This window comes from Otolemur garnettii, unplaced genomic scaffold (genome assembly GCF_000181295.1).
Source record: "Otolemur garnettii isolate 467f Iridium unplaced genomic scaffold, OtoGar3 scaffold00127, whole genome shotgun sequence".
Lineage (NCBI taxonomy): Eukaryota > Metazoa > Chordata > Mammalia > Primates > Galagidae > Otolemur > Otolemur garnettii.
In genome coordinates, this window is record NW_003852522.1 from 5515739 (window position 1) to 5540639 (window position 24901).

At 48.1% G+C, this 24901-nt stretch overlaps 1 protein-coding gene across 1 annotated transcript in view; it reads right to left on the reverse strand.

Moving 5' to 3' along the window:
- The window catches only part of C3 (complement C3), a 29395-nt gene extending 4956 nt beyond the window's left edge, over window positions 1–24439 (reverse strand). Inside the window, exons 1-33 of the mRNA XM_003797998.3 lie at window positions 24314–24439; window positions 23233–23422; window positions 22426–22588; window positions 22264–22334; window positions 20554–20648; window positions 20392–20474; window positions 20218–20308; window positions 19876–19978; window positions 19667–19793; window positions 19214–19329; window positions 18979–19128; window positions 18033–18242; window positions 17689–17895; window positions 17438–17596; window positions 16812–16941; window positions 16481–16552; window positions 16130–16327; window positions 14076–14193; window positions 13741–13826; window positions 11167–11309; window positions 10862–11074; window positions 7733–7799; window positions 7568–7654; window positions 6598–6801; window positions 6367–6442; window positions 5872–6031; window positions 4526–4624; window positions 2476–2632; window positions 1917–2080; window positions 844–1002; window positions 638–697; window positions 409–499; window positions 246–297 (exon numbers count right to left, since the gene is read on the reverse strand). Of these exons, the coding sequence (XP_003798046.1) occupies window positions 246–297; window positions 409–499; window positions 638–697; window positions 844–1002; window positions 1917–2080; window positions 2476–2632; window positions 4526–4624; window positions 5872–6031; window positions 6367–6442; window positions 6598–6801; window positions 7568–7654; window positions 7733–7799; window positions 10862–11074; window positions 11167–11309; window positions 13741–13826; window positions 14076–14193; window positions 16130–16327; window positions 16481–16552; window positions 16812–16941; window positions 17438–17596; window positions 17689–17895; window positions 18033–18242; window positions 18979–19128; window positions 19214–19329; window positions 19667–19793; window positions 19876–19978; window positions 20218–20308; window positions 20392–20474; window positions 20554–20648; window positions 22264–22334; window positions 22426–22588; window positions 23233–23422; window positions 24314–24387 (4175 nt within the window). The 5' untranslated portion in view covers window positions 24388–24439. The remainder of the gene's footprint in view (window positions 1–245; window positions 298–408; window positions 500–637; window positions 698–843; window positions 1003–1916; window positions 2081–2475; window positions 2633–4525; window positions 4625–5871; window positions 6032–6366; window positions 6443–6597; window positions 6802–7567; window positions 7655–7732; window positions 7800–10861; window positions 11075–11166; window positions 11310–13740; window positions 13827–14075; window positions 14194–16129; window positions 16328–16480; window positions 16553–16811; window positions 16942–17437; window positions 17597–17688; window positions 17896–18032; window positions 18243–18978; window positions 19129–19213; window positions 19330–19666; window positions 19794–19875; window positions 19979–20217; window positions 20309–20391; window positions 20475–20553; window positions 20649–22263; window positions 22335–22425; window positions 22589–23232; window positions 23423–24313) is intronic.
- Between the last annotated feature and the right edge of the window lie 462 nt (window positions 24440–24901).

Consider the following 24901-nt stretch of genomic DNA (forward strand, 5'->3'; position numbering starts at 1 on the left):
AAAAAAAAAAAAAAAAAGATGACTTTGATGATCTCAACTTACACAGTCACTGCTACATCGTGTACACAGTTGTGCAAAGCAAGGGCTGTCTGTGCTCTCTACCTCATGGTGGATACTTAGACCAGTGCTAGATGCACAGTGCACCCAGAAAGAATCGGATATTATGGATATTATTTGTAAGAAGTCTTTCTAGAGACAGAGGGATGGCCAAGATGAACCCAGCCTGAAGGCCAAGATCTTCTTACCTGGTACAGATGTCAAGGATCATAGTCCTTTTGGCATCTTGAGGCTTCTTTTCTAGAAACAGAGATGGCAATAGGGGATGGGTATACCTAGGTCCTGATTTAAGAGTGGGGCAGACATTAGAATAGGAAGGAAGGTGACAGGTAGGGCATTTATTCCTTTTACCTGTTTCCGGGGCTGGCCTTACGGTAACCCTGAGGTTGAACTTTTTACAAGTGAGTTGGCCTTTGGCCTTGGCATGGTACACTGTCACCACCTGGTGAGATGGGAGAAGAGAAAATGTTTCAGCCCATGGTACCAGGGACTGCTGAGTATAGGAAGAAGAGGGTCCCTCTGGGGCAGAGGGGTCAAAAGAAAGTCATGAGCTAGGTGGGTGTGGGTTCCCATTCCTTACCGACAAAGTGCCTTGACCTTTTCCTTCAGCTGTTAATGTGAAACCCTCATTTTCCTTGGTCTGCAGAGTGGGGAGAGGAAAGAGAGGGTGTTGGAAACAAAGCCTTGTTCTGCCTGTGGTGGTCGTCTGACCTCCCTCTTGCCTCCTGGCAAACCCTGGCTGACATGCATAGGGAGAATGAGGAGGGCTTGGCCAGGTTACTGTACCCCTTCTGATCGCAGGAGGCTAGAAGATTCCCAGAAGATGCGATGCCTGATATCAGACCTGCGGCTGGGCAGGCGGATAGACACATCCAGGTCCAACTCCTTGTGGTCTGGGGCATCCTTTTGGTATTGGGCCAAGGCTTGGAACACCATGAAGGTAGCCTAGATCCCATCAGAGAGTTCAGGAATAAAATGGGAGGTCATCAGACACTGAGGACATGTTCCAGAAATCTCCAAGGGACCAGGGATTAGAGATGCTGAGAACATGTCTAGAATCCACCAGAAAATCTGGACATAAGATTGAAGGTCCAGCAACCCTGAGGATGTGGAAAGAATCCTAGACCAGGGCTTGGGGACATCAAGAATGTATCTAGAACCCACTTATGTAAGGCAAGAATAAAATTGGAGCCTGGGAACACTGAGTTATGATCTAGAAAACCAAAGTGACAAAGGCTGCAGTGCTGGGAATGTGAAAGAAAGCAGGTGGATCCTGAAGTTACTAGAGCTTGAGGTTACTGACACATGGTCTAGCAGTCACCAGGGAGAGAGGGGGACTTGATAATGCCCTACAGCAGAGCTGTTTAACCTGTTGCATGCTGATTTTGTGAGGATTTTGAGCTCATCTGTGAACTTGATTTAGAATTTACTACAGAGTGACTGGGAGCCTGGTTTAGAGCCCACTAGCAAGCAAGGGTGACATCGGAGGGTTAGTGGAACTGGGAATATGGTGTAGAACCCAACATTAAGAGAGGATAAGAGGTAGGGTCTGGTGGAACTGAGAACATGGCCCAGAACCCCCAAGGTAGAGACAGAGGTGTCCACCTGAACCTGAGCCCTGAGAACCCTGTCTGGATACCAGGAGGTAGAAGGAGACTCCAAATACAGTCTTGAGTATCCAGAATATAGTCGAGAACCTATAGAAATCAGAAAAACTAACTTCTCCACTCCCCTCCAATCATACTGGCTCGTGGGACACAAGAACTGCCTGTCTGGATCTCAATGTCTTTCTTCTCTGAGGCCAGTGCGGGGCTGCAGGAAACAGGAGGCAGGTGCCTGGAGGATGTGAGCCCACTTGCCTGGGTGGAGCCATAGCCACCGCCGTAGTATCTCTGCTCATTGAGCCAGCGTACGACAGGTGGTACAGAGTCAAAGTCTTTTAGCAGCAGCAGGGCCAAGAGGGCGTAGGATGTTGCCTCCACGTTGTAGAGTTGCTTACCAGGCTCCTCCCAGCGGTTCTTATCTGCAGAGAAGACACCCCACCCCTAATGCTCACTGCCCTGTCCAGCCTGGAGAAAACACCAAAAATAAGACTCAGGCTAGAATTCTCTCAGTGCTCAAGTGCCCTGCCTGATATCGGATGCTTTCGACCTGCTGGCTCTTGCCTTGTTCTCTTCTTCTATCAACCCTCAGGCCCCTCTTTGAATGGAATGCTCAATACACACTTGTTGAATGAATGATGCAACAAACCTTTTTGTGCAGTTTACAATAAGGACTCAGTACACGGCAGAGGCATGCATCCTGGCTCAGGTTAAGACCATCCATCCTGGATGCTCAGGGCCAAGCATCCCGGCTCGGGATCACCTGCCCTCACCCACAGCCGTATGTCTCCCTTTGCCCCTTCAGGCTGCCCCTCACCTTTGGCTGTTTTCAGAAATTTGTCGAGGATGGGACCGTCCAGTTTGCCCATCTGGGCCAGGGCATAGCCAGCAATGGCCACAGTGTATGATCTCCTTAGGTTCAAGTAATTGGCTTCCAGGAATTCTCCTGCTTTATTGACGCTGCCTCCCAGGCTCTATGAGAAAGGGGGTTGGTTACTCTGGTCATGTGGGCACTGCTGTAGCCATGGCATCAAACAAGCATCTCTTCCTGATACCAGGGATTTCAGTCCTTGGGACATATGAGTGTGCATCGGATCTGAACATTTTTGAGGGTTCCCACCACCAGCTGCCTTGTTGGTGAATACCTATTGTGTACCTGGGGACATCCATATACTGAGTGGTGTGCTGGTGAATGCCTAACAACAGGCTTTCCAGTGGGTGTGTGGGGGATGCTGGTTCTATAAATATTTTCACTAGGGCCACTTTCAGGTCATCAACACAACACCATTAAACAAAGTGTTGGGACTCAGAAGCTATAGTATGAACCAGATTCCACACATCACTGTGAATACCTCTCATCTCATAATCATCATAGTCCACACTAATTATCCATGCATATAACCTCAAAAAGCCCTATGAGATGAGAATACTGATGCCTTGAGGGATGTGGTAATTTTGCCAAGACCACCTAAGTAGTGTGTGGCTGAGTCAGGATCCAAACCTCCAGAGAGTTCTATAAATACAAAAATTATCATACCCATTTTACAGATGCACACACTGAAGCCCAAAGGGGAGGTGCCTCAGAGCTAAGAATTGAAGTCAGACGTGTCTGACTCCCCCACCCACAGCTAGCACACATGCACATTCTCTCCCCCCTCCCTTCCTCTCTGCAGTAATTTCTTTTCTTTTTTTTTGGCTGGGGCTGGATTTGAACCCACCACCTCCTGCATTTGGGGCCAGCGCCCTACTCCTTTGAGCCAGAGGCACCACCTGTGAAGTAATTTCTTTTAAATCTCTCAGAAAGCCCCTGAGTCCCCATTGGATGTTACAGGCACAGACAACACTCCTATGTTTGTTTTTATCTCCACTGAATCCTCTCCTCCATCTCTTTTCTGGAGTTCTGAGGAGGGAAAAACTGCTGGCTGAAGGTGGGATCCTGGGTTCCCCACTTGAGTGCTAGAGGTAAAACAGTCCACTCTCAAAACTGCAGGTTAAGACTGGGTATGGTGGCTCCTGCCTATAAACCTAGCACTCTGGGAGGCTGAGGTGTGTGGATCACTTGAGTTCAGGAACTTCAGCCTGACCCTGTCTCTACTAAAAATAGAAAAATTAGCTAGCATGGTGGCAGGCTTCTGTAGTCCCAGCTACTCAGGAAGCTGAGGCAGGAGGATCACTTGAGCCCAGGAGTTTGAGGTTGCTGTGAGCTAAACTGAGACCATGGTGCTCTAACCTGGGCAATGAAATGAGACTCTGTCTCATAGAAAACAAACAAAACAAAACATCCAGGATAAAGTAGATGGAGCCATCATAGACTCTCAGGGGACCATCTTTCTAAGCTTCCCTGCTTCAGAATCAAACCCAGAGGAAAAAGAGATAGCAATAAACCAGTGGTTTTTGTCATTTCTCACTTGGGGTCCCAGACTCCTTTGAAAATCTGTAAGATCCTCTGGACTAAGGAAATCATCTTAGTTCTGTATCCTGAGTTTTTTTTTTTTTTTTTTTAAGGGAGCAGCAAGGATGTCAATGTAGCGATCAGATCAGAGAGAGGATGTCGAAATGGGCTAAAATGGCAGAAGAAATGGTAAACAGAAATGACCTTTTCTTTGATCTCTGTGTACTTCAGCTTTCTCATCTGCAAACTGGGAATAACACCAGTAGCCTACTCTGCAGCCATTGCGAGGATTGTGGGGCTTAATCATTGAAATGCCTAGAAGGGGGGTCCTTAGTTAAGTGCTCAATACATGTTAGGTATTATTGTTATAATGGTCACTGGGGTGGCCTGGAAATGCTCAGAATGAAGCCTTTCACCCTCCAGGGTGGATGTGGAGGGTAGGACCCGGTGGGGTGGGAAGATAGAAGACACTTACCTTGACCTGGTCCTCACAGATATCTTTAGCCTCCTGCAGTGCAATGAGGACAAAGGCCGTGAGGGCCATGTCTTTCTCCACATTGTCCCGGAAGCCACCCTGGGATGGGGAGCAGGAAGCAAGGATGAGGTCACCAGCATATCCACACACATCAATCAACCCCCCTTTAGAATCTCAGGCAGTCTGATCAGAACTGGGTCTTTTTCTGGTGTCCTCCACTGACCCAGGAAGGTCAAACTCTTTAGTATTCATTCAATTTGTTTATTCTGGAAGAGTTAATGGAAGGCCACTGTGCTGGCCCTGTGGGTACAATGATAGGAAACCAGACATCAGGGCCAGCTGTCATGGAGCTCTTTATCTAGTAGGGAAGATGAACATGAATCAGACAACTCCTTAAGAGGCAAGTAATTACAAACTGATGAGTGCTGTGCAGAAGAAGAGGACATAGCAGTGAGAATGACTGTAGGAGTGTGACTCAGTCAGGGAGGTCAGAAAAGGTGTCCTGGGGAAAATGAACTCTCAAAGCTGGCAAGGGTTAACCTGGTAAGCAGCAAGAACACCATGTGCACAGGCCCTGTGGCAGGATAGAGCAGGACGCCTATCAGTGTGGATGGAGTGTGGGTGCAGCAGGAAAGCATCTTGAACACACAGAGGCATCTCTTGGGCGAATGTGAGGAGGGCTCATAAAAACTCAGATCCCTGGGCCCTGTCCTAGAATTTCTGATTCAGTGGGTCCTGTCTTAGAATGTGCATTTCTAACAAGTTCATGGATGGTGCTGCTTCAGGTGCTGCTGTGGTTTGAAGACCGTACTTCGAGAACCACTACTCTAAGGAGTTCTGTGTTTAAGAGTCACCTGAAGCCACAGGACTATTGACCTATTCCTAATGAATTCGAAAAAATCACCCTGGCTGCTATGTGGAAAGTGTCTGAGAGTCAACAAGAGTGGGAGAATGACAAGGAGGTGGCTTCTGCAAGGTCCCCAGAAGGGAAGGGAGGGGTCCTCAGACCAGCGGCCAGCAGTGAAAATGCAGAGAAAGGGATGATGATCCCTGCAACATCCATGTGTCTGAAGGGGTCAGGAGCTGGAGATAGATTCCAGAGCTTCTGCATTTAGTTTAAAAATCCTTAATAATTTCTGAACAAGAGGCCATGCAATTTCATCTTGCAAGGGTTTCCACAGGTCTCTGCTTTTGCAACGTTGGAGTGACACCCCCAGCTCATTTATCCCCAACCCCATAAAGTGAAACAAACAGTGAGTGCATGGGGGAGTCTTTCTTGTGCCCATCCTCTGAGCCTCGGGTGCCTTTGCGGTCCCCCACTCTACCCTGAAAGCCCAGTCTCTTACAATCATTTCTTGGTGTATCACAGGCCCATCCTCCTGGAAAACTCCATCGGGTTTCTGCTTCTCCAAGATCAGCCACTTAACGGCCCCACAGAGGACCTGGGAGTCGATGGCAATGAGGTTGACTGCCAGAGAGAAGACCTTGACCACGTAGGCGGTAAGCCTGGGGTGGGGAGAGCAGGCACAGAGCGTGAGCCAATCGGCTCTGAGATCTAGAGACTGTCACCCCAGACAGCCAATGAGCGGAGAGGGGAATGGCGACAGGCACGCAGTTGGTGCTTAAATAATGCTCTGTGACCACTGGTCACTCAGCCCGTGAATTCTGCAAGCAGAGGAGTCCAGGGTTGTGTTGGACAAGGCTATTTGGGTGAGGCTGGTCTAGGAGACCCCTCCCCTGGCTGGAGATCCCGGCCCTGCTAGGGTTTAGGGGACAGGGGGCAGGGGGAGGGACGTGGGGACACAAGGCAGAGGCCCGGCGAGCTGACAATGGCAACTCACCAGGTGCTGGCAGGCCGGTTCAGGAAGGCCGCATAGGCCGAGCTGGGTTGTTTAAAGGCTAGTTGCTGAGTGTACCCTGCAGGGAAGAGAGAGTGTCCCCAAAGGAGCAGGGCTGCACAGAGGGGTTGCACAAGGGTGAAGAGGTGGGGGGCACAGAGAGGGGAACTGGGATGCTATGAGGGGCGCTTCAGGAGGGGCCCTGGGGTCTCCAAGAGTGGCGTGGGTGCCCACCTTTCTTGATGAGCTCCAAGGCCTCTTCTCGCTTCTCCAGGCCAAATTTCTCCCATTGCTCTGTGTGGTCCAGGTAGTGGACAGCAATAACTGTCGGTGTCATGCTGATCATGTTCTGCTCCCCGCAGCCAGCAGGAGTCACAATGAGGTGCTTCAGCCGCTCCCCCTCAATGGCATCCTCTGTCATCTGAGCCACCGGAGTTCCTGTAGCCGGGCGGAAGGACATTGCTCAAGCCAGATGGGACCCACAGTGGAGTGAGGAGGGTCCTAGCTGCCCATAGCATTTGTTTCCAGCCAGAGCCAAAGTGGTCAGGGACAGGTGAGGGCTGGGAGGATGAGACTTGGGCTGGGGGCAGGGGTGGTCTCCATTTTGGGGAGGAGGACTTGTGGTTCACAAGGGAGGCGCCCTGTGGTACCTGGGTCTCCTGTTTCACCAATAGTAAAATAATTCTGGTAACAGTATTCATGAATACTTATATCGTGCTTATTTGCCAGGCTCTGAACTAAGAACACTGCTTAGTATCTTGTTTAATCCTCACACCAACCTTTGGAGGTGGATACTAGTAGGCCTCCCATCACAGATGAGGAAACCAAGGCTCTTGCCACAAAGCTGTCTTATAGCTCACAGGTTGCAAGGTCCCTTCTTGCCCCAGTCTCCCCCTGTCTTCTCTCCCCAGTCTCCCCCTGTCTTCTCTCCCCAGTCTCTCCCTGTCTTTTCTCCCGTGCAATGAACTCTAGAATTTCTGCTCTTGAATGGCATTGCTTCTTACTGAACTTGTTTACCAGAGAAAGCTCTTTACTGAACAAAATATTGCCTGGAGGCTTCTATAAAACCGTTCACAGAGGGGACAGTCTCATGGAAGGGGAGAAGGGAGGTGCAGTGAATAAACACCTCCAGTTAGATGGGACTTGTCTCCCATCACCTTCACAGGTCTCCTACCTCCCCACTCCATGCCTTCCTGGGTCTCACCTTGCAGGAGAATACTGGTCTCAGACTCAGTGTCTGGGACTTGGTCACTGAGGTCTGCAGGAGGGATTTCCTCTCTCTGAACGCCCCCTGTGGAGTGAGTGGGAGACACTGATGGCACCAGCCCCCTCCTCCTCCCACCACTCCTAAGTCCTGCCACTCACTCACCTTGGCCGAGGTGTTCTGGGTCCAGTGTGCGAACCACCACAGTTTTGTTAACTCTGATTCCTTCCGGCTGTGTAGTGAGTGTTGTTGTTGGTGGTGGTGGTGGAGGGGTTGGGCAAATAAAAGGACAGACAGACACACAGAAGGTCAAGAGTGCACTATTCTGAGGATCGCCTTAGTATAGGCATCAAGAACTCTGAACTGGCTTCTCCCCCTTTCAGCTTCTCTGTGCCTCAGCTTCCTCCCGTATAAGGAGGAGGCAGTGTAAACACAACTATCCTATACTGTTGGGTGAATTCATCACAGAATTATAAATTAATGAGGAAGTCATAAAACCTTTAGAAATCTTCACATGTGCCTAGAAGCTTTACTAAGGTTAATTCATTTAATCTTCACAACAACCAAATGGGGTAAGTGCTAATATTATCACTCCCACTTTTAAAGATGAGGAGACTGGAGTACCAGAGAGGTTAAGTAACTTACTCAGTGTCACACAGCTTGTAGAATAGAACTGGGGTTTGAGCCTGAACATGGTAGTTTGGCTCCAGATCCTGTGTTTCTAACCTATTTTCTCTCAAACATCTCTTAAATCAAAGAATATGCATAAAGTATTCAGCACAGTGGCACACAGTAAGTGCTCAATAAATAGAAGCTACTTTAATTAGTATTTAAAGTGCACATCAAGCCCTCATGTGTGTCTACAAAAAAAAAACCCATGGTGAACAGGTCTGATTAGTATTGTGGCCAGTTTCTGTGGGTAAACACACCTATCACAATCTATTGGTTTTGAGCTGCCAACATAAGTGAGTAGAGTGGGAAGACTTGGGCGCAATTGGCTCCCAGGAGCTAAACCCAGCACACTCCTGGGTTTTAGTCCCACAAGCTCCACACTGAGATATTTTGTGCCTGAGGCAAAAGGAGACAACTGTGTCCCTAAGTACATGTTTTCATGTTTTTTTTTTTTTTTTAAGAGACAGAGTCTCACTTTATCACCCTCGGTAGAGTGCTGTGGTGTCACAGCTCACAGCAACCTCCAACTCCTGGGCTTAGGTCATTCTCTTGCCTCAGCCTCCTGAGTAGCTGGGACTACAGGCACCTGCCACAAGGCCTGGCTATTTTTTTGTTCCAGTTTGGCCAGGGTTGGGTTTGAACCCACCACTCTTGGTATTTGGGGCCAGCACCATACTCACTGAGCCACAGGCACCACCTTTCATGTATTTTTTTTAATAGTTCATTTTATTCTCAGAGCATTAGTTGAAAAAATATAAATTTGCTTCCATTAAAGCTCAGAAATAGAAATTATATAAATTTTGGTTTGGATAGAAAAACATTTCAATGTAAAATGGCATCGCCAGTTTTCATATACCTGCTTTTAATGTTTCAATATTTTTTCAAGCACTTTAACATTTTGGAAGAAGTAATAATGAAAAAATACATAGGCAAAATGTACGTGGTGGTGATTATTTATCCTTTTGCCATAGGCTCTAATATAGCTTGACTTGACATTATAGAATCCTGCCTCTATTTAAAATACTGATAATTTGTTCATCAATGATATTTTTGTCATTAATTTCTTGATTTATTAAAATATTCCATGAAAGGGTAGAGTATCAGCTTTACAAGATGAAAAGATCAGTGGTGATTGTTGCTCAGCAGTGCAAATGTACTTAATGCCACTGCACTGTGCTATTAAACATGGTCAAGATGCTAACTTTTATGTCATGTGTATCTTATCACAATAAAAAATGAAATAAAAAAGAGTAAGAGGAAATATCATTTAACACAATAATAGTAACAGTGATAATAATTTTAAATTGCATTAAAATGTTATTGATCTCAAAAAGAAACATGGTGTATATATGCAGTGGAATACTATTTAGTGATAAACAAGAAAGAAATCCCATCATTTGTGGCAACACAGAGGGAACTGGAGGATATTATATTAATTGAAATAAGCCAGGCAGAGAAAGTTAAACACTGCATGTTTTCATTCATTTGTGGAAGTTAAAAAAAAGTTGATCTCATAGAAGTACCATGTTTCCCTGAAAATAAGACCTACCCATAAAATAAGCCCTAGCAGGATTTCTATGCATTTGTTAAATATAAGCCTTACCCCATAATAAGACCTAGTGATGGGCTAAGCGGTAAAGAAGACTGGAATGCCTTTTATCTGCCATAACTCCTTTCTCCAAGCCATTTGCACTTGCCGGTGCGCGTGTGGTAACCGCGGTCACAGGCATCCTATTGCGCATGTGCAAATGGTTAGCGGAAAGGAGTTCACACATCACTAGCACCAACAAGGTTGGCTCACCCTGTCAGGTTCCAGAAGAAGATGACTTAACTGCATTTGAATAAATGTAGATTGTTGTTTTATACTTAATAAAATAAGACATCCCCTGAAAATAAGCCCTAGTGTGTCTTCTTGAGAAAAAATGAATATAAGACAGTGTCTTATTTTGTGGGAAACATGGAAGAATGTATCCACGTAGAACAGAGGATACTAGGGGCTGAGAAGGATAGGGAGAGATTTGTTAAAGGATATAAAATTATAGCTAGGTAGTCCTACTATCTGCACTGTAGGGTGACAATTCAGGGTGTCCCAAAAGACACCCATAAATTCACAAAATTTTACAAAATATCCTTTACATGTTGGCAACCTCTTTGTAAAATTTTATAATGACTATTTTGCAAATAAAGGTAGGTTTATGGGCAACTTTTGGGACACCCTGTAGTTAACAATAATGTGGTACAAAGTTTCAAATAGCTAAATAGAAGGAGGATATTAAATGTTCCCAACACAAAGAAATGATGAATGTCCACTATGTGTTCTGTAACTATGTGTAATGATTATGTATCCATTAAAAAATAAAATTAAAAAAATTAAAACTATTGATCTTGATCATTGAGTGTTTTGGCACCCTCCCCTAAAATTCTGTGCCGGGAGTTACTGTCTCACCTGCCTTGCCATGATCTAGCCCTGCTTCTGAACTTCTGAGACTTCTAAGTTTCTTAAGCTGGACACTGTGATTCCTCTTCTCCCAGAGCCTGGGTCTCCAACCTGGGTCAATAGCCCAGAGACAAGGGGCCTTCTTCCCTGAAGGACAAGGAGCTGCAAGTGCCACAAGGACTCACCACGACTTTTAGGGTCTTCTTGACACCGTCGCTGATGAAACGATTGTAGACAGCAGCTTTGACCTCTACCTCCTGAAGGCCAACCTTCAGGGGCACGATGACGTAAGGTATAGGTAGTGAGGACTTAGGCGGGATGGTTACAGTCTGCTGGTGGCGCTTCTTGGCGGTGGCCATGCTGCAGAAGGCGGGATTGTACAGCAGTTCCACCCTCACCTGCCGGGGAGAGAAGGTAGCAAGGCAAGGGGGTGTGCAATAGGCTGCCCACTTCCAGCTCCCATCAGGCCTCTGCCACCCTGGAGACCCACCTTGAGCTCTTCCTTCTCCCGGTAATTGTAGAGGACAGCTCGGATTTCCACCTGCTCATTGCGCACAACAGAGTAGGGTAACCGGAGGTCAATGAAGAAGTCCTGCATCACTGTGATCTCGTAGGGGTCAGCCACACAGATCCCTGCCAGGCAGAGGCACAGCATGGAGCACCAAGGGCAGGGGAGTGAGATGAGCAGACAAAACCAGGTTCCAGGTCAAGTTCCTGCCCCTCCCAGGCTCTCTGCTCTTACCCCCTTACTACAGGAGCTGCCCCTAGTCCAGCCTGTCTTTGCAGAGGCCCATGGACAAAACACTATTGATAGTGATAAAGGGCAGGTGGCCGGCTGAGGTTACTATTACTTAGTGATGTCCACTCGCTTTGCAGTTTGACTCCCAGGTAGATGTGTAAGGCAGAAGAAAGGTCTGTAAAATACATCCACATCTCCAAAACCGTAGCTGCAACACTGTGAGTGCTGAGCATGTGAAATGTGGCTGGCTCAAGGGAGAACTGGAATTTTACTTTTATTGAATGCACTTTTATTTAAATCTAATTTAACTCAGATTGAAACTTAAAAAACTGATGCCCATTGGGAATATATAGAGCGCAGTGAACTGCACATTTTCAAAGCATGACTTTTATGGTATGTGAATGAAATCTCTATTTTTAAAAGATGATGTTTGAGTGAATGACTGGGACATGTCTAAGTGTGTTTGCAACAACTAGAATATGAGAATGTGCCTTTCCAACTGTAAATTTCATGATACAAAGTATTCCCAAGGAAAATCTAGCATCCTGGGTTAGATGTGCTGGAGTGTAAAGTACATGCTAGGTTTTGAAGGCCTAATGCAAATGAAAGTAAAATATAGCATTAGTAATTCTGGTATATTAATAAATTGTTATTAAATATTAAAAGACTTATTGTAGTAACACTATTATTAGGGGGATAGAGGTTTTGCAACTTTTTACAAAGTGTTGAAATGATACTATTTTGGACATATTTGATTTAAATAAAATGTATTACAGTAAATTATATAATAATTACATCTATGTAATTAATAATAAATGATATTTATATTATATGGCGTATAATATTATGTAATTTTATAATTTCTAATATTTACATTATATTCATCTTAGATTATTACATAATATTCTCTATTACAGCATACTATATATATCATAGTATATAATTTATATTTTATTTATTTATTTATTGCAGTTTTTGGCCAGGGCTGGGTTTGAACCCACCACCTCCGGTATATGGGGCCGGTGCCCTATTCACTGAGCCACAGGTGCTGCCCTTATATTTGTAATATTATTTATATTGTGTTATGAAATACACTATATTTATTATACTTACATTTATGTAAATGTAAATTTTAAATTTCAATATGTAATTTATGTTATATATTATCTAACAAAACATGTATCATGGAATATGTTAATAATATGTTAACAATAACAAATATAATACATATTAGGAATAAATTGTTATAAATTATAAAATAAAATTATAATAAATAAGTTCTGATTTGGGTATAAATAGAATATTTACACCTAATGTACATTTTAATACACTTACTTTTTCTTCTTTTTTCAATTACTTAAATGTTCTGGGAAAAATTAACTTTTAAAAATATACATAAAACATGTATATGGGGTGCATAGTTTTTTCTTGCCATAGACTCCAATATGGCTTGGCACAACAATGATTTTTATTTAAAATTGGAATAATTTCTTCATCATGGACTTTTTTTTTTGCATTCATCTTGATTGTTACAAAATTGCATTACAATTTTTACTTTTTTGTGTGTGATGACTGGGCACACCCTTAAACTCTGCCCAAGGCCAGAATTCTCTTTACCTGTGTCTCAACTGTCCATATTTAATTTGGTCTAGTGAGGGTCTCATATCAGGTTACTGGTAATGGGTACAGGTATATGGGAAAGGGGCCACCTCTTGTCCCCTTTTGTCATGTTGCACAGTCTGTCATGGATGTTTCAATCATACATTTCATCCTGCTTCCTCTTGTCTCTTTTCTTAATCGTTTAGCCCACTCTCATTTCAACATCACCCCTGAAAAGTTTCTGTTGCAATTGATTCTGTAATGGTGGGTGCACCATCACACCACAAAATGGGTGTAATGGATCCAACCACATGGATCCCACCATAATGGTGGGTGCATGTCATTATCCAATGGGTCCAAAACCTTAGAATGTACAGCACCAGGAGTCAACCCTGATCTGAACTAGGACGTGGCCACAGAGGTCAATGCGTCGTTCTGTGGAGGGTGCTGATGGTGGGGGGAGGCATAGGTGTAGGGACAGGGAATGCACGGGAACTTTCTCCTTAATTTTTCTGTGAATCTAAAACTACTCTAAAAAATAAAGTGCATTTTCTTTAAAAAGCACCAACTGTAGAGACTACATCCCCCACAATCTAGCTTTGTGACCAGAGGCAGAGTATAAGCTGTCAAAAACCAAAAGATCTGCTGGGTTTAGACAGAACGAGAAATCAGTGAGGGGCCCAGGGCTCTTTGCTTCCCTGGAACCAGGTCACTGTCCTCCCTCACCTTTCTTGTCTGATAAGCTGACAGCCAGAATCTCCCAAGTGGTGATGGAGTCTTTCAAAAACACGTTCATGACCTTCGTGGAGAGTCTGGATGGGGGAGAGGTTGGGGCATTAGGAGAAGACATCTAGCCGGGTGAAGCTGTTTAGAGAAGCCCCACGGGACAGACTGGGAGAGGAATAGGGGGGCCCTTGTAGGCAACCCAATTCCTGATTTTTCAGGAATCAGGATCAGGCTGTGAGATCGCACAACTCCATAAAAAACAGGAGGTTGCAGGTGCGTACACATGAAATGGTCTTGTCCTGAGGGTGAATGGAGTGGAGTTATCCTGGCCTTACCCGTCTTTTTGTTGGTCCTTGAGCTCATCTAGGTCAACCATCCTCCACAGCCAGCTCTCTGGGAAATGGCTTCGGGAGATGATGTGTTCTTCTGGCATTATGTCCTCATCCAGATCACCTGCAGGGGGTCAGATCTGCATTTAGAACAGACCTTTTTCCTCCTTGGCCACATCCTTCAGTCCCATCTCTGCCCCGAGGGGATCCTGACTATGTGATGAATTCCTCATGAGCTCCAGGCACAACTGCCTTTGGAGGCACCTTCCTCCACAAAAAATACATTAAAAATTATATTTCACAACTGGGTTTATGATATATAAAGACAAATATAACACAAAGTGTATTATATTCATTTTTCCCCTCTCACTTTTAAAGAAATGAAAGCATTTGAAGCATTTTCATGCTCCTCTCAAAGAGCTGTGGTCCTGAGACACTGTGCACTCCAGCCTCCCCAAGAGAGTGAGATCTGTTTCAAAACTAAAAAACAAAACAAAATACCGCCCCCAAAACACCTTGACAGTTGGAATGTAGTAGGGTTCATCCCTGGCTGAGTTTTCCTTAGACATGATGGGCAGATTTGAATTGGGGTCTGCTTCTCTATAGTAACAAAGTGGGTGGAATTCCATGGATTCCTAAATCCAGCTATACTCTGGAATAATCCATCAAAATGCCTTTGGGTAGAAAGTTTTTTTTTTTCCTAGTTGAGAGAGGATCTAGCTCTCTCGCCCAGGCTGGAGTGTAGTGGTATGACAACTCACAGCAGCCTCCAACTCCTGGTTTCAAGTAACCCTCCTGCCTCAGCCTCCTGAGTAGCTGGAACTACAGGTCTGTACTACCATGCCCACCTAATTTTTAAATTTTTTGTAAAGATGGGGTCTCACTATGTTGCCCAGGCTGGTCTCAAACTCCTGGCTTCAAGTGATCCTCCCACCTCAGCCTCTCAAAGTGCTGGGATTACAGGTGTGAACCACTGTGCCTGGCCAATATTAACATTTAAGCCATTCTTTGTTTGACCCCCCAATTGGCTAAAGAAATTACACAATGCTAGGGGAAAAATCCAATCCAAGTGGATGTAAATCATATTTAGTAGATCAGAGGTTTTGTCTAATTTTCCCAGTATTAGTCAGACCATGTCCTCCTTCTGAGAGACCATTCTGGATTTGTTTATTATAAGATAAAATTCTCACTTTCCTTAAGATTCATTTGGCCTAAGACCTAAGTTTCAAGTGTGTACATGTTTGTTTTTTTTATTTGTTTTTTTTTTCAGAGACAGAGTCTCACTTTCTTGCCCTTGGTAGAGTGCTGTGGCATCACAGCTCACAGCAACCACCAGCTCCTGGGCTTAGGCAATTCTCCTGCCTCAGCCTCTGGAGCACCTGGGACTAGGCACCTACCACAACACCTGGCTATTTTTTTCTTGCAGTTTGGCCAGAGCTGGATTTGAACCCACCACCCTCGGTATATGGGGCCAGCGCCATACCCACTGAGCCACAGGTGCTGCCCATGTTTGGTCTTATTTAAAGCTGAATGCGTGAGTGAATAAATGAATGAACGAGTGTTGCTTGTTAATTCGTCTAGTTAGGTGGCTCTTTGGAAGGCAACATACATTAGTTTTCTTTGGTGAAAACAATCTTAGGACACATCTTAGCCTTCTCATTGCTAGGGTAACCAGCTCTATCATCTAGAAGTTTCCCTCAGACCTGGGATGTCCTGGGCTCTGGCAATGTCAAACTTCAGACTGACTGGGGTGGAGCTGAGATGATCCTCCCTGGCAGGAAACCCCTTTGCCCTCAGACAAGGGGCTGCCTCCCCATCAGAGGAAGTCCTTCTCCCTTATCTGAAGGTCTCTAGGCCTTTCAGACTGTAGTTTCCTCTCCCCTGGCTCCCTTCTTGGAAGAGGTGTCCATCCTTCTCAGTCATTATCCTCCTCCCTCCCCTTAGACCTGGGTTTCTTTTATACTTCATGGGAAGGGGTGGTCTGCATCACCCTGCCAGGGACTTCCCCCATGTCAGACTGGGGGCTGCTCCCCACTCAATGAGCCCCACGTGTGACGTACTCCTGGCCAGGCCAAGCGGGCGGTCCCGTAGGTGTAGCTGCCTCAGCTTGGTGATGTAGTTGCAGCAGTCGAGGAAGGCCTTCACACACGCCTCACCCTGGATGATGAACTTGGCCCTGCGCCCACACGAGAACTTCATGGGGTTCTCTCGCATGCCGTCCTCGCAGCACTTGCGCAGCTCCTTGGAGTACTGGCCCACTGTGGGAGCACAATCCCCCACGACAGGCCCTCAGTCAGGGTGGCTCTCGAAGCAAAAGGGACTCAGTACAGACCCCAGGGAGAACTTCCCCACACCAGGCCCGCCCTCCGTCCTCTCTGGCTCCTCCGAGTGGGCCAGTCCAGGACTCCCACCTTTGCCCATCCTCTTCTCCATGAGCTGCATGGAGCGACGGCGGCGGGCAGCTGGTTTCGGGCACTCAAGATCTGAGGTACAGGTAGACCAAGAATGAGATGGAGGTGGCACTTATGGTGTCCTAGGTCTACTCACAATAGCTATGAGGAAGGGGTGTTCTTGTTCTCTTTAGACAAACGAGGAAACTGAGGCTCAGAGAGAAGTGATTTGCCAGGTTGTGGTGGAGGCAGGACTTGAATCCAGGTCCCCTGACTCCAGAGTCCATCTCTCTAGCATCTGAGAGGTGAGGACACTGCCCCCGCCCCCACTAGCTGCCAGCTGCATCCTCACCTGCTCTCTGGGAGGTCTCCAGGCCTTTGTCAGTCTTGAAGGCCAGCCCAGCATCGGTGAAGACGCCAGCATAGTCCTTTCCACTGCCTGGGGTGCAGCCAATGTCTGCCTTCTCCACCACATCCCAGATCTGTGGGGTGGGTGTAGGCAGGGCACAGGAGTGGAGAGAGGCTCAGCCAGCAGTACCACATCCAGCTCAACAAAACAATGAGACTTCCACCCAAGTGGCTCTTCCCAAACCACGCCATCCCATCCTCATGTTCCTACCCTGCATGATCACTGCTCTCATCCCCACTGAAGCCCAAAGCCACCTCCACCCCGCCTCAGTCCTTCCCTGATTCCACCCCCTTCCTTATCCTCAACCCCTTCCCAGCCAACCCTGTCTCCAACCCATTGTCATGTGAGGCATTCTCTCAAATCTATCCTTATCCCATTCCCCATCCTTACACTGCTGTTGGTCTCTCAGAGTCATGTCCAAGTTGAAATTGGATGAGGTAGGGCATCCTCTGATCACTTCCAACCCCACTCCACTGCCCTCTCTCATCCCACCCCCACCTAACCCTCACTCTGTCCCTTTCCCTCTGCCATCTTCTTTCTCTGCCTTGGGGATATAGGTGCTTGTATACCTTGCTCTGAGTCAGTCTGTTCTTGTTATTCAGCACAAACACGCCCTTGTCCACGGCCACCAGGCCCACTCGGGCCCCAGGATCACTCTCTATCTTGAGGGTTATCTGCTGCCCAGGTGTAGGCTTCCGATCATCCTTCCCACCACCTTTCACCACCAGCTGTGGGGAGGGGGTGAAGCAACAGAAAGAAGTCAGGGAAAGGTGGGGGGAGAGAGAAAGTGGGAAGGAGGGAGGGGCTGGGGGATGCTCACCGTGCCCACACATGAGTCCTTGACATCCACCCACACGGAGTCAGCCACCACCTCCCTCTGGCCATTGGTGCCCATCAGTGTGTAATAAGCGACCACGCGGAAAGAAGGAATGAAGTCCTTGGTGATGGTCAGAGGCAGAACCACCAGGTCCTGGCCAGGCTCACGCATCTGGCGTCCAACCTTCAGCAATCTCCCTTTGTTCATGATCTAGGGGTACGGGAGGGCATAAGGCTAGGGAGCATGAGAGACAGGGTGTGTGGGCAGGGATCTGGGGTCAGGGAAGGGGTCCTAGGGGTGCTACAGAAGCAAGGAAGAGGGGCTGTGGGCTGCAGGTGACCACGGACCAGGTAGGTGTAATAGTGGATCTTGGCACCCAGCCCAGGGTCTGCTCTCAGGTGGAAGTTGATATTGAGAGTCTCCCCCGGCTTCAGCTCAACACGAGGCACTGAGAGATGCAGGTAGTTGTTGGAGTTGCCCAGGGTGCTGTAGGGCTGAGCCTGCATGGTCTTGGTGGCCTGCTCTGCCTCTGAGATGCCATCTTTCTTTGTGCGCACCTGGGGGGAGAGAGGGGTGCATGTTTTCATCACCTCCCATGTACCCCACAGATGCCCACCTCCTAATCCCGGGGACCTGGAAATATTGTTGTCTTTTGTGGCAAAAGGACTTTGTAGGTGGGATTAAATTATGGATTTTAAGATGAGATCATTAATAAATTTGTATTGTGTTAAATCACTAAGCAGATGTCATTTGTCACAGTAGCCACTGGAGACTAGTTCATAGGCTAAGGAAGTGAGGAAACTCTTCTAGGAGGTGGGAGGTGGTGCGCCCCACACAGAAGCTGGAGAGAGACCTGGAAGACATCCACACACCTGTGCAGCATGCACACAAGCCTTGCTTCCCTTTCAGAGAGGGGGTGACAAAGTCAAGCCCACAGAAGCCAGGAGAACTGAGGCCACCACGCCAATGGTGGACCCATGCACATAAACTGTAGAGCCTCTCCCCACAAGATTTAGACTCATCAGTCAGCAGTAAGACTGTGCATGGCTGGAGCACCTCTTTTTTGTAAGGGGAGAATCAGGCATGTGAGTGGAAAAGGCCCTGCTATCTCAATGTGGACTTCTCTATACAAACAGCAGGACCACACTGTGCACAAGAGAACCCCTCTATACAGTAGAAAACATCTCTCAGCATGTGGCTGGAGGCCTCTCTACAAGTGGAAGGATGTCACTGCATACATCAGGCTCTTCTACACCTCCAGAGGTGGGGGGTGAGGGCTGAGACCAGGCTTACCGTGATTGTCAGGGGCTGCCGACTGTTTTGGGTGTTGATGGTCAGCTTGGCTACGCCATCATCGTGGGTCAGAGATTGCACGTTCTCATGGCCCTGGACCACCACAGGGATGCGGCGTGCAGGAGAGCCATCGGGGTTTGTCACGTACACCTGTGGGTGCAGAGGGTGGGTGGAGAAGGTTCAGAAGGACTCAGAAGCATGGCCAGTGCTCCAGAAGAGATGAACAGGGTCTCACCATAAGGTCAAAGGGCATGGCTGGTTTGAAGTACTTGGGTGTCTTGGTGAAGTGGATCTGGTAGGGAGAGGTCACAATGGGGATCCCGCTGCGCTCGGCTTGTACCATGTCACTGCCTGAGAGGACCAGCCATGATGGTGGGCTCCTAGGCCACCCCTCAGGACCAGGCCTCCTCCTTGAGACTGGATCCTACCTTTATACCAGGTCTGCCTTCTGGACCCCACCCTCAGACTGGGCCTGTCTACCCCATCAGACTGGATCCCATCTTCGTACTGGGCCTGCCTCCCCATTGGATTAGATCTTGCCCTCATATTGGGCTTTCCCCCCTCATATCAGACCCCACCTTCACTCTGGGCCTCCCCTCTCAGACTTGGTTTCCTTCTCTGAGAGGGCCTCCCCTCTTACACTGGCCAGGATCGTGGTCCTGGGCCTTTCCTTCAGACCAGGCCTCACCTGAGTGCAGAATAACGGTGACAGACACATACAAAGACTTTCCCACCAGGTCCTCAGCTTGGGAGGGCTGCACCCCATCCAGTAGCACCTGTCGCTTCAACAAGGCCTCCCCATTGCCGTCCTCGATCTGGGGGCAAGGAAATAGGCTCAGTGGGGAGGCAAGGGCTCAGAAGTGGTGGTGGGGTTCAGAGGGGCCCTCTGCCAGGTACCTCAATGCGAGTGAGAGACTCAGACAGGGAAATCCTCTGGTCTCCATCCTGGACCCCAAAGATGACAAAGGCGACTCCATCCACTGTCTCCCCATATAAGAACCTATGGGGCAAGAAAGGCTTCAGGTCCTCCCTGGATAGAAAACTAAGTTTCTCCCAAATTCTACTAGCTGTGGCTAAAGATCCAGAGTCCCAGTCTTTCCCCCAGCACATCAGCTGACCCTTACTTGGTCCCACTCCTGGCCCTTACCCATCCTCTCATCTGGCCCCACTGCCAACTTCTAAGCTGGCCATCACTTGGCCCCACTGCTAGCCCCTCACCTGGCCCTCGCATGTCCTTACCTCGCTGTGATGGTGACTGCCAGGCCCTCCTGGTTATGGATATAGTAGAACTTCTCTGTGGGCTCTACTATGACCTCAAAACTGGGCAGCACTGAGGTGAGAGATGGTATTGGTGGGGCCAGCACTGGGCCCAGAGTCCCAGGGTACCCCCACCTTGGCTGTTTTCCCTCTTACCATATTCTTTCACCTCAAACTCAGCTGAGAAGATCTGCTTTGGTGAGTTTTCATAGTAGGCACTGATCTTCCACTGCCCCATGCTGTGGGGAAGGTGGGTGAGTGTCTGGCCACTCCTGGGATGGGGGAACCCTAAACTCCCTTCTAAAGAGCCTAACATACTTAACCAGCTCCGGAATGTTCCAAATCAAAGGTAAGATACCAAGCTGGTTGTGAGAAGAGAAAGAGTCCTGCTTGACAGGGATGCCTTCAGGGTTCTGTGAGGAGACAAGAGGAAGGGGTACGGGATAAAGTGGCCCTGTAGAGGCTGGGTTTAACCTCTAAGCTCTCCCTGACCTCTCTGTGTCTGGACACTCTGTCTGTGCCATGTCTACAGGGACAGTATTTAAGAATCCAGACCTGAGTCAATCAGTCTAGGTTCAAATCCCTGCTGTCCCTCTTATAAGCTGTGTGACCTTAGGCAAGTTACCTAAACTCTCTGTGTTCAATGTGCATATGTAGGAAAAGGAGATAATAATGGCACCTTCCTCACTGGCTTGTGATACAGCTCATATAAGCAAGAGTTCTTGTTATCAGAATATCTCTGAATACTATATTAGTAATAGCCAGCTTGTATCACCTGCTCTAGTGCCAAGCATAGAAAAAAACCACATGTAGTTGTCTACATTTGACTACAAGAAGAACAATTTTATGTAGTTTGATTTATATACATGTCATTTCATCTGCTGCCAACAGTTAAACACCAGAAGACATCACATACACTTCTGGTTTTCTAACTTCTCTTAGAAACTGGGAAATTCCCTGGAAAAGACAGCATAGGAAAAAAAAAAAAAAAGAAAAGACAGCATAAGAAGACATTTAGAGGAGGTGGATGTTTCCCAGCAACCCCATCAATTCCGAAAGCCAGACCAGTCCTTTGCCGGGTCCCTGTTATACAATTTCAACAGATCCTCATGACAGTTCTATGAGGATGACATACTCCCTCTCAATCCTTCCCTTTTCTCCCTCTCCCTCGTTCTTTCTCTCTTCTCTCCTTTTAGTAAGTATTTACTGAGCCCAACAATATGCCAAGCACTGTGCTGGGTTCGGGTAAGGAGATGCTGAACAAACAGATGAAAAAACTATTCCTTCCTGCATGAAAGTAAGTTCACTGGAAGGCAGGGCAAAGGGAGAGATAATTTTCAAATGAATAAGTCCCATTTACAGAATGTGGCAGGAGGAGAGGAGGGGTGTGTGTGTGTATTTCTGGGCCCAGGGTGGGGATTTGTAAGTTGAGAAGGTGCTCAGGGAAAACTGATTGTAAAACTGAGATATTCGAAGGAGGGTGAGGCATCAAGCTGTGTAGATATTTGGAAGAAGAGGTTTTTCTGAGAAGAAGGCAAATGCCCTGGGGTAGGACTGTACCTGGTGCACTGGAGGCACAGGGGGGACCAATGTGGTTGGAACAGAGATGGAGAGGAGGAGGGAGAGAGGGCACAGGGCCTCATGGACCTCAGGGAAGACTTGAGCTTTTACCTCCCAGAGAGCTGGGAGCCACTCAGGGCTGTGGCAGAGGAGGGACAGGCCCTGACCCAAGTGCTTACATATGCCCTCTCGCTGCTATAGGTAGAACAGAATCAATAGAATCATTATCTGCCATTATCCCAATCTTCAGATGAGGAAACTGAGGCTCAGAGAGGCCAGAGGCCAGGGGTTTATTTGAAACCAGAATCTGCTTTGTCCCCCTGGGTCTTCAACTCATCTTCAGGCCACTGTGTGTTTGCGTCTCCTCATATACCTCCCCGAGTCCCTGCTGCGGGGCCTTTTCTAGTGTCTCTTTCTGTCTCTCTTGACTCTACTTCTACCACCACGGCGGCCCCAGCTATCTGGTACCTCAATGTTGACCATAACTGTCCGGCCCACCGGCAGTAGTTTGTTGTCGACGGTGAAGATCCGATAGTGAACTGGAAGGTGGCGGAAGAGGCAAGGAGGTCAGGTCAGCCCCCAGCACCCCCCACCTTTCTCCGCTTTTCCAGCCACCCCGCAGACCCTCACCCGTAGAGCCTGGGGTGTAGATGGTCTTGTCCGTCTGGATGAAGAGGTACCCGTTATGAAGGCTGACCAGCACGGGTTTCTCCACCACTGTGGACCCAAAGCTTGCCCGGATGATTACGAACTTGTTCCCCTTTCCTGACTTGAACTCCCTGGTGGCCTCGACCTAGGCATTGGCCAGAGCATCATTAGGGGTCTGCTCCAGGGCCCCATGCCCACGGTCCAGCTTCTGGAACTCTGGGTGGGTCCCTCCTTGCAATGAAGCCTGCCCATCACTCCTGATCTCGCTGATTTGCCCAGTTTGGGAGAGGGAGGGGCTCCTGAAGGAGGTGCAAAGAGGTGGGTAGCCAAAGAGGGAACTCAGAAAAGGGAGGGCTGGGGGCGGGGCTCAGAAGGAAGAGAGAAGTGGGCGGGGGCTCGGAGGGGAAGGAACTCAGAAAGGAGGAAAAGGCTGAGAGGTGAGGAAGCTCAGAATCGAGAAGGGAATCAGAGAAGAGAAGGGATCCCAAGGTAAGGAAGGGTACTTGGAAAGGAAAAGGCTTAGAAGTGGCGGAGACAGGATGGGAGGGGCTAAAAGAGGAGGAGACTGCAAAAGGGGAGGGACTTGGAAGACGCGAAAATTGGAGTGGGAGGGGTTTAGGGGGAGGAGCTTAGAAGGGGAGGAGACTCAAAGAGGAGGGGCTTAGAAGGGAGGGTACTAGGACCCGAGGGGCTAGAGGCTCAGGGGGGAGGGGCTTAGAAGAGGAGACTCAGAACACGGCCAGTTGGAGTTACTGTGGGTGTTTGCTGCCGGCTCCAGTCTGCGCCCACCTTGATGGTGACATTGCCCAAGTGGCCGGTGGCACGAGTCAATGTGATCTTCTCGTTGGCCAGCGTTTGCTTCTTGGTGAAGTCTTGGACAGTGACGCTGACTGGAATATCGTCTTGCACTTCGTGGGCTTCCAGCACCACGGTCTCCTCACTGTCTAGCCGCAGAATGTTGGGAGTGATCATGGAGTACCTGTTGGAGGGGGGCACAGGAGTGGAGCTGTCATCCCAGGGATGGGACGCTCCAGCTCTCACTGGAGTCAGGGTCAGGCCAAGCCTTGGCTTCCAGGCACTTGCTCCAGTCTCCAGGTCACCTGCCAAACAACATCTAGATCTGCCTTCTTCTCTGAGTTTCTGCCTCACCCGTCTGGGCAGGATGCCAGCGACCATGAATTTCAGCTTAGGCAGCTGGACCTGGACTTTGAAAGCCTGGAAAGCTAAGGGCTATGGATGTCCTCAAACCCTGAACCTCACAACAGAATCCAACGCCAAGTCTCCAGACTTCCAAACTCACAATTGGGTAAACCCAAAGCCCTGCGCCTCTACATGTTTAAACACCCCCAAATATATGCAGTCAGACTCCTCAGGCACCCCAAACTCTACATGCTCAAACCCACATGCACCCAAACTTCTATACCCCTGATCCTAGAGCATCCCAAACCTAAACCTCTAACATGCCAGTCCTATAAATAAAAACAACCAAATCCAAACACCCCAACCCTACATCAGCCCAAAGTGCCAAATCTTTAAACCTGTGCTCAAATCACCAGGTTCTCAAACTGCAAACTCCCAGATCTTGTAAAGTCCAAACTTGCAAGCCTCCAAGTCACCCAGTCACACAATTGCTAAACGCCACATTCATGCTAAGCCAACAGATGGCTTCCATTCCCAATCCCAAATCCCCAACTCATGATGCCTAAATTTCACCCGCCCAGAAACACCCAACCCACAGGCAGCCCAAACTGCTCACTCCTAAATGCACAAACATCCAAATGCATCTCAAGCTCTACAGGGCCCTGTACCCCAGACACCTGCTCCCACCCCATAAGCAGTCTTGTCTGGAGGAAGAGGAGCAACTACTCACATGGGAGCTCCCAGAGCCAGGGGGAGGCAGGGTAATAACAGCAGCAGCAGGCTGAGGCCTGAGGCAGGTCCCATGGTGAGGGACAGTGGAGGGACAGGAGGGGTGGATGGGGAGGACTGAACACTGGCTGCCGGCTGCTGGAGCTGCCTCTTATCTGGCTCCTGACTCTCCCCCACTCAGCCCCTCCTCCCTGTAGCCTATCTCCTCCTGGGGCTGCCCCAGATTTCTCAATACCATTTCCTAAGTTTTTCAGTCTCTGGGGCCAGCATGTCCACTGTGGGGTGAATAACCTAATGGCATGTTCCTCTGCAACATGAACATACCTGTACTCTGCCCTGCCTGTCTCAGGGTCAGGGCCAGCTGAACAGAGGCATTCCCTGCAGCATCCCTTTGTAGCAGAGGAACACTGAGTGGGAGACACCCCCCAGGGGCGAGGTGCTGACAACAGCTCTCAGCCTCAGAGTCCTCATGTCTGGGCCTCATCTCTAAGTTCACTTTTGGCCAAGTATTTATTTATTTAGTTAGTTAGTTTTATTTTGTTTTTTTTTTTTTTTTGAGACAGAGTCTTACTCTGGGCCCTGGGTAGAG